This window comes from Mirounga leonina, unplaced genomic scaffold (genome assembly GCF_011800145.1).
Source record: "Mirounga leonina isolate KUSES-001 unplaced genomic scaffold, KU_Mleo_1.0 Mir_150, whole genome shotgun sequence".
Lineage (NCBI taxonomy): Eukaryota > Metazoa > Chordata > Mammalia > Carnivora > Phocidae > Mirounga > Mirounga leonina.
The window spans coordinates 27,409,872-27,426,288 of record NW_023270374.1 but is presented as its reverse complement, the minus strand read 5'-3'; the positions used below and the strand labels follow the sequence as shown (position 1 = coordinate 27,426,288).

Genomic DNA, 16,417 nt, shown 5'->3' with positions numbered 1-16,417 from the left:
AGCTAAAGCAGTGCTTAATGGGAAATTTGTAATTTTAAATGCTAATATTAGAAAAGAAGATCTAAGGGGCGCCTGGGTGGCTCAGTTGGTTAAGCCACTGCCTTCGGCTCAGGTCATGATCCTGGAGTCCCGGGATCGAGTCCCGCGTCGGGCTCCCTGCTCGGCGGGGAGTCTGCTTCTCCCTCTGACCCTCCCCCTTCTCATGCTCTGTCTCTCTATCTCATTCTCTCTCTCAAATAAATAAATAAAATCTTTAAAAAAAAAAAAAGAAGATCTAAAACTAATGACCTAAGTTTTTGTTTTTTTGTGGGTTTTTTTCCCAATGATCTAAGTTTCTAGAAAAATGTCAAGGAAGAAGATAAGATCCGAACAGAAATTTTTTAAAAAAGATAAGAAAACAACAGAAATCAATGGCATTTTAAAAAGACAGAGAAAATTAAAGTAAAACATTGGTTCTTTGAAACCATCAACAAAATTGATAAATCTATACTAATCAAAAGAGAGGGAACACAAATTAGCAATATCAAAAATGAAAAGGATATAGCATTAAAATGGTAAGAAAATATTAATAAGGTGAAAAAACATCATAGAAAAGTCCATTTTTTTTAATTCACCATCAAAGCAGAAGCAAAAGTATATATAGAAGACAATTAAGTTAACACTAAATAGGAACCTGTCACAGTAGAAATCTCTTGTAACTCAGCAAGAGGAGAAGCCGGTTCCGTCTTCATACTGTTTTCTCCCATTGACTTGCAGTTCAACTCCAAGCCTGCAGCCTCCAATCCATCACCAAAGGAGTGGCAAGTCAGTGTAGATGAGACCTGGTCAGCTTCCAAAGGAGATTTCAACTGACCTAGAAGAAAAAAAGAAAAGAAAAAAAAAAAGAAAGCCCAGGGAACATATACAGATATATAACCAACCAAAAGTCCCACAGCCGACTAAGATATCCAGGGACTTTTTAGAGGAAGCCATTCACCTCACAGCATACAAGAATACATTCACAGTTTCCAGCACATAACAGCCAGAGCTGTGAGCATCTCAAAGAAAAAGGCCAATAAGAGACCAAAGTAAACAGAGGATTTTCTGAAGTGCTGACAAAAAGGCAGAAGCACTAGAGCGAGATGGCACTAGAAACACAGAGAGAGGGACAGGATTCGTTAAGCACTATACCTCCAACCCAACATTCAGAAATATTTAAGTAAAACCAATCACAAACGTGTACAGTTTGTCTACTGAATCACCAGTGAAGAAGGGTATAAGAAACCCTGCAACCCATTTACAAATTTAATTTCAACACTATCTAAAACTTGTGGAGGTAGTATACAATGATTTAGATTGGCTCTCACTAGACAGACAAGCTGGCAAGACAATTCTAGAACACACTCCGACTCACCTTCTTCAGATTCCTTGTTACTGGATGATGTGTTTTGCAGAGGATCAGTATTAACCGTATCAACCAAATCTGATACAACCAAGTCAGGATCTAGGATCTCATGTGTCCCATTAGTAGACAGCCTGGAGGACCGTCTCCTCGATAAATCTTTGTCAGTGTTTTCCGAATAGGTTTTTGACTTTTCCTGAGCTACAAACCATTAAGAGGGTTATGGTCAAGAACCCAATTAAGAAGAAATAACTCTGCTATTACAGATTTCTGGGCTGGTTACCTCTCTAAGGGCTTTAGAGAGACTTCTAGAATATTAGACCAGTGATAAAAGGAAATATCCTTTCTTAATTTATAGTTTTAAATAAAGGCAGTCTCTCTTCCAGGATAGAATCATCCTTATTCATGGTCTGAAAAATATGTTTTAAGGTCATGCCCTAATCTTGACATCTAAGTTCTATTTTGGGGCTTCCCAACTTAAAAGTCTATGTACTAATTTTTAAAGTCAATAAGGTTTATAAAGCCTTAGAAAAATCACAAATCGTTTTTGGAGCCAAAGTACTTTTTTTAAATCAACAGCATTTTTAAAGTTTTACTCAACATATGAAATCCATCCCTTCCTAAGCCATTAAATTTCCAATGGAAATGTAGTTTATGGGTATAAAGATGACACCACTGAATCCAACATTATTATATAGTTTGTGCTTTGGGATTTATTCTTCTTTAAGCAAAACTCCTTCTTATCCAACCCAAACCATCCACATTAGCTCCTGTGACCAAAAACAGCATTAGAGCCTATATATACAGAGTAGGAAACAACATGAATACAGAGCAGATTAATCCAATCAACATCAAGTTCTAGACACACACATACACAAACCGGAGACTCACATGAATTTTTGTCAAGCCGGGGACGTTTTAACGGGACTTCACTTCCTTTTGATATTTTCCGCCTTCTCAATTCCAATGTTATCGGCTGCAAAGTTTGAGAGTTCGAATCCACAGCTACAGTGTATATAAAACGACACAAAAGAAGTTATGTAATTTCTTCATGCCCAATCCTGATTATATATAGATAACACACACACACACACACACACATATATAATAAACAGACCCCCAAAGGGCTAATAAGAAAATAAAAGTGTAATAGGTGAGAAACCACTTCCTTAAATATGAGATGCTGACACCCTGTAGACTGACCTCCTTCATCTCTTTCTCTTTTTTTTAAAGATTTATTTAAGTAATCTCTACACCCAATGTGGGACACAAACTCACGACCACAACATCAAGAGTCACATGTTCTACCAACTGAGCCAAACAGGCACCCCTTCCTTCATCTCTTTTTTTGGTTTCTCCTATGACCCAGCTCTGCACACACTTCTTTTTTTTTTTTTTTTTAAGATTTTATTTATTTGACAGAGAGAGACACAGCGAGAGAGGGAACACAAGCAGGCGGAGTGGGAGAGGGAGAAGCAGGTTCCCCGCAAAGCAGGGAGCCCGATGCGGGGCTTGATCCCAGGACCCTGGGATCATGACCTGAGCCGAAGGCAGACGCTCAACAACTGAGCCACCCAGGCGCCCCTCTGCATACATTTCTCTTCTAAATCCTCTCTTTTAAACAATGGGTGGCTCAGTCGGTTAAGTGTCTGCCTTTGGCTCAGGTCAGACTCAGGTCAATGTCTCAGAGTGCAGTCCTGGAATCCAGCCCTGCTTCAGGCTCCCTGCTCAGCGGGGAGTCTGTTTCTCCCCCTCCTTATCCTCCCCACCTCCCTTTTTTAAAAAAGATTTTATTTATTTATTTGAGAGAGCAAGGGAGAGAGTGAGCATGGGGCGGGGAATAGACAGAGAGGGAGAAGCAGGGAGCCCAATGCGGCGTTTAATCCAGGACCCGAGGATCATGACTTGAGCCAAAGGCAGACACTTAACTGACTGAGCCACCTATGCACCCTCAACATGACTACTATAAAATATGAAGGTGAAAGGGCAATAAAAAAAAAGTCATTTTTATCACCATCAAATCTCCTCATCAAAACTTGACTTATCCAATACTCAGGAAACCCACCATTCAGGCTAATTCCTAAGATGCGTACCTGGGACTATAGTTTGAATATTGTTTTCAATCTCTACTTGTTAAATTAGTTAGCTTGGCACTGGTCCTAGTTATGAGGGACCAAAAAGAATGTCAACATTTATAACCTCTTAAAAACAATTCCAGAAAAATCTCAGGAGACTGTGCTATTTGATAGTGTTCCAGGCAAGGCTGCTGATCCCAACAAATCCAGCTCTGACATAATTTAGCAGTGCAGACACTAAACTCTTGGATAGTATTCACTCTTTATTTTTAAACCCAACATTTAAGAAGCTCTCCCCAATCATGAAAGATGAGAATCCAAAAAACAGGCAGAAGAAAAAACAAAAGAAATGAAACTAGGAAGCTTGGGGGTAAGGCGGGGCTAAGGGGTCTGATGAAGGCTGAAAGGAGAGAGAAGGAGAAAGGGGGAAAGAGTTGGGGAGGTGGCCCGCAGAGGGCCGGGGATTTGGGCAATGGGGAAGAAGACTCACTGAAGACCAGTAGCTTCAGATCGGCCATGTCGAAAGGCCCAACAAGAGACAGGGCAGAGCTCTGAGGAGGCAAACCTAATGAGTATGCTGAACTCCTCGGCTGTGTTCAATCTTCCCAATGTGCCAACGTTATTTTGCTCCAAGTGGTGAGAACTTGGAAATCATACACATTCCAAATTAAACACAAATACAAACAACCCTCCCTAAATAGCTCAGATCCTGTTCCAATCAAATCTGTAAACTTTAGAGAGCTCAACGCTGCACTGGGTCAATGAATTTTTTCCAAGCAATTTTTAAAGGAGATTTGAACTACATAGAAGATATTGGGTAAGCATTCTTCACTTTGATACCACATACAAACCAGGGCTGACTACACAAAACATTAGTGTTTTACAGTTAAGAATCATCCGGGAAGGCTGTTAACAATTCCAGAGATTCTGACTGGGGAGAAATGCCTCAGGCAAACCTGGAAAACACCATTTCTCTATTAAATCAATCCTATCTGGTATGAAACTTACACTTAACAAAATGAAAGCAATAAACTGAATGCCTCCCCACCTTTTTTTAATCTGAGTGAAGTCATATGGCTTCATGGGGCAGTCAGCAAAGTTGAGTACAACTAACCCAGTACGTACTTTCCAGAGGGTACAAGCCAGAGCATGAACAGCTAAAGGGGAATCTGTTTCAGAGCACTCAATTCCCATATATATGCTTTCCTAAGCTGAGATGAGGACACATCAGACTTCCACCAGTTCTCATTTTCCACCTCTTCTTGCATAAGTGCCCTTCTTCCACTTACATAAAAAAGCCTGCCTAATGCTCATCCTACATCTTAACATGGTACACTGCCCAGAGGTTTAAAACCTCCAGACCTTCTCAGTTGGAGTTCCTCATTTGAACAGAGAACGCAGAGGTAATTTTCTCAATTCTCCCAAGTATGGTTTACAACTAGTACTATTCTCAATGCATGGAAGAGACGTCAATGCACTATGGATGCCTTAGGCAGTTGGGGTTTAATTCTCTCCCAGAATCCTAAGGAGAAAGCCAGTGAATTTAGGCCACTGCTGTCAGACAGAAATATAACAAGAGCCACAAATGCAAGCCACATGTGTAATTTTCAATTTTTTAGTTTAAAAAAAAAAGTAAATTTAATTTTAAGAATATATTTTAACCCAATACATCCAAAAACATCATTTTGACATGTAATCAACATTAAAAATTGAGATATTTTACGGGGTTCTTTTGTACCTAGTATTTCAATTCCAGAGTATACTTTACACTCACAGCACATCTCAATTCAGACCACCCACATTTCAAGTACTCAACAGCCACATGTGGCTAGTGGCTACCATACTGGACAGTGCAGGTCTAGGCCATAAAGAGGCCTACGGGCAATTCCAGCATGCTCAGCTTTTGAGGGCTAAACTCAGTTACAACCATTAAAGGAGGAGATGGCTTAATTCATCTGGGAAGAAATCAATCTATATCTAATTTCCTATCTAAAAGTTAGAACTCAGATGTGAGAAAGCTGTCTACTGGGAATGAATACTAATATTTATTTGAAGTAAATTAAGGCAGACTTTTTTCCACAGAAATTAAGTCTGATGTACCTGCCTGGATCGATAGGACTCACTTTGCATTCCACATCATGCAGGACCAATGAATGAGCTAACTCTGTAGTTCTGCAGTTTTAATGAAAATCTATTTAATGATTTTCAAATCAAAAAGTATTTAAAATATAAATATGTCATTTGCAGCTGTTTAAACTTGTGAGAAAAAATAGCTATCACTCTAAAATGTACTAAAGGATTCTGTTTTTCAATATTCATGTAGGAAATATACAAGCAAGAATGTGTGAAGACCACTGCCAGATTATCCTAGCCAGCATTCAGACTAGAGATCCTATGGGTTCCTCATGCCACTGAACTGATCTAGAGAAGGAGTGTTTGATCTAGGAAGAAATTCAGGATATGTTTTATTCTTGGATATTCCTGAAGAATTCTAAATTTCAACTTTTTAAAATAACTATACATTCTTCCCTAAACCTGTACGCTTTAACCTTAACTCTTACCAATTAGTTATCTCAGTTTTTTACTTAGACTGTGAAAATGTCCAACCCATAATCACTCTCCAGAGAGCTCAACTTCAAAATGCACCCATGCCTTCCTAGGTCCAGTGGTCTTTGATCCAGGCTCTGTCAGACACCCACATCTAATTACTTCTTTCCTCTTTCATGTCTCTCAGGAAAACTATTATTTCCTCATCCCAGGTTCTATTAAGCTTACTTAAACTGAGATCATTTGAATAGGCACAGGCAAAAGGCCTCAGCTTATTAGTTTTTACCATATAAGCTGAAGCATCTAGTGTACAGTTATGTACCACCCCAGAAGCTTAGTCAAGGACATGTTTTACAACTTACATTCATCTGGATACATGCCTCCCTTAAAATTCATAACTTATTTTCAGATCACAGGATGATTCAAAGTCAGTCATAAAAATGAACTGAAGTATGGAAGTGATAAAGAATCACCAAGAGCCACAGAAGAACACTCTGGCATTGCCCAATGCAGACCCCACTTGGGAAACTCACCAGTAGGAGCTATGGAAGGGGGCCTGCCTCGTTTTCTTTTTGGCTCCCTCAAGTTTTCTTGTGGACTCTTCACAATGTCATTTTCAGGTTTTTTATCCACTTGAGCATCTCCAGAATACTCTCTGTCATTTTCTGAAATGTTCTCCTTATCTTCCTTCTCGTTCTTGGGAAGGCTCTTCTCTGACACCTTCCCCTTCTCAGAACAAATTAACTTTCCTTCTTTATCAGGCTGCTTGGGTCGCTTTTCTGTCTTCAAGGCTTTGTCCTCTTTGTCTTTCTTCACATTGACAGTGGCTTTTCTTTGCTCTTTAAACTTCTCTCGTTTATCAGGAGATGATGGAAGACTTTTGTGATCTGTTTCTTTAGGCCTAGCATTACCCACAATATTCTAAAATGAGCAAAATAGCGATGAAACACACTTTGTGATTACTTGCAAATATAAAATCAGATGGTTTTTTGCAAATATATGAAGATAAACAAATTAAAACAGGATATATGCTTTATCACATAATGGAAAGAACCACTGAAAATATCCATCCATACTCTGAGGCTTGAGAATGAATCCTAAATTTAAAAAAGGCAACAGTCATGTTCAATTCCTTCTGACACAGAGTGATCTCCCCTATTTTGATTATTAATAAGTCACTAGATAATTAAAGGGACAGACAAATACCCCAGGAACTTCTTCTGCAAAGCAATCTTTCTGACAGAGGTGTTCTAAGAAAATGCTGGGACCACGACCCGAGCCAAAGGCAGACACTTAATGACTGAGCCACCCAGGCACCCCTCATTTTTATTTTCTTTGTGCTTTTCTATAGTGTTCAAATTTTCTACAGCTCATGTATTGTTTTTATAACTTCAAAAAAAGTTAATGTTCCTAATATATAAATTATCAAAACATTTAGAGCAGTATGATCACACAGAAAAAACTTCAATCTATTCTAATAATATATGAAAAGAGCTTTAAAAATTGTCTATGACAGATATTTTTAAGAAGTTAAGCTTTGGAGGTACGTGACCATCCATCCACTGTCATGGCCGGGCCAGGGGCTGCTTTCCATCACTTGGGCACCTTGTCGAGGGCTGGGGCCTGAGGCTTGGCCTCCTACAGGACGCAGGGCGCCCAGTTTCCAGATGCCTATGGGAAGGAGCTCTTTGACAAGGCCAACAAACACCACTTCTTACACAGCCTGGTCCTATTACGGGTGTCCTGTTGTAGAAAGCTCCTCAGGGCCGGGTTACTACTAGCCTCTAGAACCATCTTATTCTGCACCAGCTTTTACTACCAGGTTGAGTGCAGACCCAGTTTCCAGACTTTGGCCCCTGTGGGAGGGAGCCTGCTAATCTTGGGCTGGCTTGCCATGGTTATTTGAGCTTCCTTGTATTTAAGGTACTTTCTGGGTACTTTTTTAAGAGCTGGAGCAGGAAGGGGATTAAAAGAGAAAGGCAAATTTAAAAAATAATTAAAAAAAAAAAGAAGTTAAGCTTTGTATGTAGCCATTATGGAACCCTAGATCCTTAGGGCTGAAGAGACCTGAGAAGTCGTTTATGCAAATGCAATGCTCTCTTGGAAAAAAAAAAACAAACAAGCAGGAACTGTGGGCCTATGCCTGACCACCCACCAGGTCTGAGATGAGGTGAGACACTCAGGGATAGCTGGGAATTGGGAACTGAAGCACCCACAAATCCACACTGGGTAAGGTGCTCATCTCCAACCCAAAGCATCACAAGTGCTATCAATCAATTTATTCAGTACAGCAGAGTAAACAGTTGAATGTTTGTTATCTGGAGCCCCGGACTTCCACTTGGGGAATTCTAGATACAATCTTGACAATTCTGAGTAAGTTCTTATCTACACAGTCCTCTATCTGTATTAACTCATTCCACAAACTCATCATAAAAATTGCCAAATTTAAGGCCAAAATAACATTTTACTTATTTTTTTAATTTTAAGTAAACTACACTACATGTGGGGCTCAAACTCACAACCCTGTGATCCAGAGTCACATGCTCTACTGACTGAGCCAGTCAGGAACCCCACAAAATAACATTTTAGAGTACTGTATAGCAGCTCCTTAGATGCCTGAGGGTCAAATGATCACAGAGAAAACATCTTCAGGGCTAAACCTTTATAACTGTTTCAAGTGTCTTTAAAGGAAAACCAGCAAAAGGGAAAAACATTCTTAATGCGACCTTTAAAGATATCATGAGACATAACCCTCTGAAATTGCTAAATATATGTATGTACAGAAGAATTTACTAAAATTTGTGATAAGTAGAGGCATTTGATAAGAAAAGACACAACAGGTTCCAGCATCACCAAATACTGTCACATCAACAACTACTCAAAAAGTTAACAAGTAGTAACAACCAGAAGTTTTAAAACATCAATACCCAAATCCTGACCTTGCTTTCCCAACTATTTCATTAAGGCATAAACATGAAAAAGACTAAAGGGGAAAAATGTATGAAAAGAGTAGGCAACATTTCTAGATGGCCCATATTTCCTATATCAAAACTCTTGTGTCATACTCAAGCAAATACATGCATGGTGCCTGGAACAACAGGAAACAAAATTTTCAAACAAGGCATATCTAGCACAAGCAATTGCCAAATTCATGCCAAACTATAGTTCTGAAACCACCAAGTCATGGTCGTGAGCTGAAGGACAAAGTTAGATGAGGAGAAAATACACTCTAGGTTTCCTCAAGCATTAGCAAGTTCCCTATGATGAATAACAGTTCTAAGGACAGGGCACAGGGATAGAGAAAAAAAGAATAATAACCAGACAGTTTTGAGAAAAGATGAGGAAAACAGATAACAGGAAATGGCAGAGAGACAAATATTAACAATTTCTGAAAACTTGTGTATTGCTTTCTAGTGAAATTGTGTCAGGTGAAGGAAATAAAGACTTTGCCATCATAAACAAATGTAACGTCTTTATTTGAGAAACAGAACTACAATGTTAGCATTATTCATACCAGAAAGCACAAAACCACATTTCTCACCTGATCTTTGGAAAAAGCTTTGACATGAATATGTTTGACAGTCTGAACTACTCCATCATAAAATTTCACAGTGTAAGTACCTAAAATTTAAGAAGATATCATGATTTAACTTACAGTTTCATGAAAGCAACAAAACTTTTCAAAGCATAAACACAAAGGAGCTCCAACCACAATAATAAATGTATGAGAATTACAATATTAAGAAACACATGCAGTCTTATTTATGTTCAAGATAATAAGCAGTATGCATGCCTTCATTTCTTAGTCAAGATTACATAGTAGGTTTTCTCTTTATTTATACAGATCAAAATCCATCTGCTTTTTGATGGAAAAAAAGAATTGCATTGAATTTAGGCCAAGAACAAAGAGCAATAAAACAATTAAGAATGTGACAAAAATGCAGTTTTATTTATTGCTTGGTGAATTATTAATTTTTATCAATCTTTATTTTCTGGGCTTAAGAGTAATAATATCTTTTAAACTTTAAAAGAAACATGACTGCTTACTAAAGGTATCATGTTTTTAGAGGTCACATTCATCTCATAATCCATATGAATAACCTTCATGTAACCACATCTAAACAGACTTGGCCAAAACACTAAATGGTGCCTGCTACCTTACCAGTTTTATTCCATTAGAAAAAGAAATCTAACAAAAATCACTCTGCTGTAAGACTGAAGCTGAAAATCCAAATAATCTTCATCCCAAATAAGGCATCCAACTACAAAAGTTCTCCTTAGTTGCACTCAAACCAACTATTTCAAACTTTTACATCTTAGAACCCACCTGGCCCCTCACCCACCTTTGTTTTTCTTTTTGGTCCCAGGGATTAAAAAAAAAAAAAAATCACAGTTAATCTTGTCAAGATTACCAGTGAATTACTGGTAACCACATAACAGTTTACTACAGGTAAACATGGTAAGTTTTCAGGATCAATTTGCCACCAAACAGGGAAGGAAAAAAAAAATCCCTGGGAGTAAAAGAATGCGACAAGGAAGCCAAAGACCTTCTGGCTAGTTACAGCCTTCTTCATACACTCTCTACCCTCCCCAAACCACCCCACCTCTCCTCCAGTCCTAAATAGGCCCCTGTCAATGGCTAGCCACCTCTAATGAAAGCCTCACTCTGTAGTGTTCAAAGTCCAATGCAATCTTAGCCCAATTATTTTCCAAACTTTGTTTCTCATTACCAATATACAACTTAAAGTGATGAGCTAATTGCCACCCAATGAAACTGCCTTGTGACATTTCCGCCTCCACATCTTTATCAAAGTATTTTCCTGCCTAGAATGTCCTACTCATTGACCCTTAAGCACTCAGCTCAAATGACCACAATAGTTCTGTAAAAGCTTCCTGACTTCCTAGCTAGAAAGATTTTTCCCTACTCTGAACTTCTCTAAGACTCATTTTGGCACCTTGCCTGCAGGGCCTCAGATTAGATCTACCTTCATATAGAAGGCAGATACCAAATCAGAGGCAGGCTCCCCAAGGCCAGGGACCACATCTCACACCAATTTCTCTCTCACACAGCATCTGGTTCACTGTAGACCAGGGATTCTCGAAGTACGGTGCCCAGACCAGCAGCATCAACAACTCCTGGTGACTTTTAGAAATGTAAGTTACCAGCACCACTCCCCATATACTAAATCAAAACCTCAGAGTGCAACACAAAAATAACTGCATGTTTTAACAAGTGTTTCAGGTGATTCTGGTGTATTGCCACAGACAATTAGTAATTACCTACTGAACTTTACTCCTGGTATTACAAAATAAAGTTGATTATCTGTCACAAGTATCACCGACACAGAACAAAGTGGCTAGCAAACTAGATACAAGGATATATAGTTATGCTTGGTTGGTTAAAACAAGCAATAAGACGTGAGGCTATGATAAGGGATTCTACATAAGGCAGCTCAGCAATGACTGATGAATTCTTACAACAAAGGCCTGGGATCCTGTCTTCCTGCCTCTATTTGGCAAGCAAAGAAACAATGATAAGCAATGCTATGGAACTCTAAACATACCCTTTACAAGCAACCATGACGTGGTTCTGGCCAGCCTGCAGATGGGGTCATTAAGAACCCAACTCTCATGAAATCTTAAATATCAAGTGTGCCAACAAGACACCCAAGCCTATACCTCTTCAACTATCTTACCAAGAAAGAAAGTTAGTATCAACTATATCAAAATGAAAACTGTCCATTTTTACAGACATTTCAAACATCCAGAAGGACATTTTCAGCTATCTGAGGTCAATTTGGAAGCTTACTCCTGATGGCAGGCTCAAAATGGAGGCCTTAAATGAAGGGGTGTGCCCTGAGTTCGAAAAAGAGCTAAAAGAGAGCTAAGCAGACCTGGGAGTAGAACCTAAGCCTCTCTGCTGACCTCTGACCAATTCTTCTTCCACCACCCCAAACTGCCTATTCCTCAAATCCCTCAGCCTAAAGTCCAAACCAGAGACCCAAAGCATCAACGGCCATTCTAAAATGACCCACGCTATGGCCAAAGGTACTCAGGAATCACTGTCCTTAGACAGCAATATCCTGGCCCTGACCCTTTTTACTTCCAAAGAACTATAAAGGATCATCTTAAAACATTCTCCCTTGATCGTGTACACAGCCTAACTTGGGCTTCAATAAATCAGAAGGAAAAAAACAACATATCCCATGGACAATGATGGCCTAGGCCCACTTCTGGAAAAAGGCCCCAAATCTACTTTAATGGTTCCTGTACAACTAAAAGAATGTCTTCCCGGGGCGCCTGGGTGGCTCAGCTGGTTAAGCATCTGCCTGAGACTCAGGTCATGATCCTGTAGTCTGCTTCTCCCTCTCCCTTTGCCCCTCCCCCAGCTCATAGGTGTGTTTGTGTGTGTGCGTGCGCTCACGCGTGTGTGTGTGTGTGTATGTGTGTCAAATAAAAAAATAAAATCTTTTTTTAAAAAATTAAAAATAAAAATAAATGTTTTCTCATGGAATCCTCCTGGGGGTGGCTGACAATAGAGCTTTCCCATGGCCACAGACAACATCTAACAAGTAACATGTAAATGACAGAAAAATAAGTGCATCCTTAACACAAAGGCCCCCTGCCTCAGGCTCCCTTCAGAAGCCCCTGTCCTTACACATGCCAGGTGAAACAAAGCTTCCTGGTCTTGCCCCTCTGGGGGTTAAGAACTCAGTGTATCAGACAACCTTATAGCAGTCAGTAGGTGCAGAAGCGATGTAAGGAAAAAAAAAAACCCAGAGATGCATAGAAAGCTGATCTTCTGTAGGACCAAGGAAATAGGGAAGCACAGGTGACTCTGGATAGATATCTGTTGTTCTTGAAATCTACCATAACTGTGACTCAAGGGCCCTTTCTCTATCCCACTCATCTCCAAGAGTCAAAGAATTCCAGAATGCCATGAATAGGAGACTCAAAGTTTTCAAACATGGATTCTCAATGTCTTGAGGTTCCTGTACATGTGCCTCAGGGGTTGAGCAGAGAGATATGCACATGTTTGCAGGTATACCTTCCCCTCCCCCATTTTTTCTTCTTAGCAATTTTACCAATGGGCTTAGGTTCTGTAGCTAACAACTTCTAAAAATGCTTATCTATTCTAATTCCTTCTTCGAGTTCTAACTGCTCAAACGAGTCCAGAGAACAGGTAGTGAACTGCCAGTAATCACAGAGCAGGGACTGGGACCAGATCCTGACCCCCACTCGGGGCTTTCAAGACACCACCAGGCTCCAGAAAGTACTGACCATCTACACCCATCATCCCATCAGGCGTGTATGCACACACACCCGATGAACACCCACTCCTGACAACTCCTGCCATTTTAGGAAAACTGTACTAGAGAGGCAGCCTGGTACTGTGGAAACTACAGTTCAGGATCTTTGAAGCCCCACAGACCTGTATTCAGTTCACAGCTCTACCATTCATGTACGGGCTCTGTAACCTCAAGCAACTTCTCCCGTGAGCTTAGGTCCTCATCTGTAAAATGATGGGGTTGATGGCAACAACCTTTCCATGTTTGTGTGAATACTAAATGAGATCAGATATGGAAATTGCTTAGCAAAGGAACTGTTACAGAGCAAGGGATCAATAAGTGGTTCCAATTACTACCATCCACCAATCACTTTAAAAGGGAAGCACCAACTCCTTCCCCACAAAGAGGTAAGAGCCACACTAGCCCCTGCGTGTGTGGGCCTAAATCCTCCTTTTATCCCTGTGCAAAGCTGTTCACAGTCCCAACATCCCCACATTTCAAATGCAGGATCACTTACAGCATGAAGAAGACAAAAAATAGTAACTGCTTCAACAAGAGACTCTAGAAATAAGACCATTTCCATAAAATTTCCTGTTACAAATGCACACTTCAGGCATTGGACCGGAGACTGAACTGAGGGAACAAAGGACACGTGACCTAAGAATATGAATAATTTTAAGGAAGAGGGACCTGATTCGCCTGTTCACGCAAGTTAAGGAACCACAGATCAACAGGAAGGAACAATTCCTCATTTTGTTGAAAATGCAAACCTACTTTCAGTTTCCCCCAGAGCATGCCTTGCAGAGCAGCAGGGTTCAGGACGGGGGACACAAAGCCCTGACACACAAGTGGTTCTGCCATCCCCAGTGTAACAAAGGGGAGCTGAGCAGCCCCAGCAAAGAGCTGAGGTCACCTCACCAGGCATGGCTTCCAAACAAAGATTCACTGGAAACAGAATCCCATCCTTTACTCCAACACAGATAGCGGGGCTAACACGGCTAACCACGTGTGGCTGCCTTCACATGAAATGATGCTTAACTGCCACTGCCAAAGAATTATTCCAGGTGAAAAGAACTAAATAACACTGCGCTGCCCTCCCCAGTTTCCAAGTGCTTAATTACAGCCTTAAGAAACTCTAAAGTTGCCACTTAGTTGTGTTTCAATCATGCCAGACTCCCAATGCCAGCAGCCTCAATGCTGAGCCTCAGGAAAACCACCAAGGAGGTTAAGAATGGCAAGAAAATGAGGCCACGCCTTCCAAAGATTAATCTATAGGGTGTGACTTCACCATATGCCCAGCTACTCCTAGCAGCACCAACAAGACAGAATGACTTTAACGGGAAATAAAGGGGGCACCCTGCCAGCAGAGCTTCTCCTCACAGTGCCATTTGGCTGCGGTGGTCCCTGCTGCAGATGAAATTGAGGCAGAGCAGAAAACCAAGGAAAGAGTGGAAAAAAGAGCCCAGCACTGTCTCTCCCCATCCTGCAATTACTAGAATCATACTGAACTAGAAACTGTCCACCAGCTCCCATGGATAACATCTAACCTAAAGGCAGCACCTAAGAGTCATTATCTCGTCTCAAAATCAGGCACAGATCTGAGCTCTCACAAAGGCTAGCTTTCCTTCATATTCCTTCAGTGTGGCAATAATACCAACCAGCCAATTCCACTAACGTTCAGGATTTCCCCTCCCCCATGCCCTTCCTCTACTTTCCCTTCCAATTAGTCTCAAGACCAGTAAGGACTTCAGACCCAAGAACTCTGGGGAAAACTGGTTCTGGCAGAAATCTCCACTCATATTCAATGTCCTTCAATAAACTAAAATTCACTGGACAGACTTCAGAGCTTACAGAACCAATATTATTAGGGTGACAAATGAACATTTTAGGGACAATCACTATCTGAAGACTCTCCCATAATTTTAGCTCATGGAGAAAATAAACTAAAAATATTTTTTAAAACAACTTCCAAAGCTCTGGTTGCCCCAGTTTAAAAGACATTTAAAAATCTTAACTATGGCCAAAAATTTGGCCAAAGACTTTCAGTCCTTAAATGATTATTTCAAAAAATTCCAGACCCATCAACATACAAAAAAAACCCAGTAACTGCAGACAGGGGTCCCTCACTCCTCCCCTTATGATTTATCTGCACCATTCTGTTCCTGTCCTGCCTCCTCCAGGTGGCTATATAGCAACACCTACTTCACACTGCTTTGAACTAGTTTTTGTTTGTTTGTTTCCCTTTAAATCCAAGATGCCCAGCTCTGGGCTCTGCAGATATTAGATGCAAACAGTAGGTTCCTAAGCCTCTACTGCCTCCACCAAGACACCACCCTACCCCTCTGCAAGACTGCTCCCAGGGTTCCCCAAACCCTTCTTACACAATCTGCCTTTTCTCCTTTGCCACTTCCTCACCCAACTCCCTGGGCCTCCTTTCTATCTTCCATATAACTCTGGGACATCACTGGATCCAAAGAGAAATGTTGCTTCCTTTCTACAACCTCCTTTATCTACAGAATTACCATGCTACTACTCACAACTTTTATCTAAGGGCCAGCCATTTCCCCAAGGGAGCACACCTCCAGATATGATTGATCAGCATAAATCAACCTAACAGACTTGCAGGAACACATCTATGTACATTTAGAACACCTATATCTCATATCATATGATTTAAATCCAGTAAGAGCAGAAAACATTGTTAATCTTGAAAATAAGACTCTAAAAAAGTAAACCATGTCATTTACTAAAAGGCAATTTAATAACATGTAAGCTTTCCTTTAAAATATATTTTTAGGCTAAAGTGATACATATGAAAAGTAGTAACAGGGATTTTATTTTGAACACAAGATTATAAAAGAAATTTAGGGAAACAAGGACCATCCAAAAAGACTTAATCAACCATGAGCTGGAGTATCACTAACTGCTTAGACATTTTAAAAATACAACCTTGCTTTGGAAGCCTGAGGCAAGAGGATCGCGCTTTCAGGATAACCTACATCTTAGTAGAGTTAACCCACACTGGCCTAACAGCTAGAAGGGTGGAGGTGGGGTGAATGTAGCAAAAGAGAAACAGAAAGTTCTGCCATATGCAAATGTATATTCATTTTTGACCATTTCAACCC

The 16,417-nt window shown here is 40.3% G+C and overlaps 1 protein-coding gene and 1 pseudogene across 5 annotated transcripts in view; one reads left to right on the top strand and one right to left on the bottom strand.

Annotated features, from left to right (window-relative positions):
* The window catches only part of PHF20 (PHD finger protein 20), a 142,584-nt gene that overhangs the window by 62,414 nt on the left and 63,753 nt on the right, over positions 1-16,417 (bottom strand). For 3 of the 5 annotated variants that reach the window (XM_035006226.1, XM_035006227.1, XM_035006228.1), the window contains 5 exons: positions 9,545-9,624; positions 6,537-6,924; positions 2,273-2,386; positions 1,394-1,582; positions 674-853 (listed from right to left, as the gene is read on the bottom strand). In XM_035006226.1, the coding sequence (XP_034862117.1) occupies positions 674-853; positions 1,394-1,582; positions 2,273-2,386; positions 6,537-6,924; positions 9,545-9,624 (951 nt within the window). The remainder of the gene's footprint in view (positions 1-673; positions 854-1,393; positions 1,583-2,272; positions 2,387-6,536; positions 6,925-9,544; positions 9,625-16,417) is intronic. The other 2 variants (XM_035006229.1, XM_035006230.1) reach the window with 2 other exon arrangements.
* Positions 7,571-7,909, top strand: LOC118011433 (annotated as a pseudogene).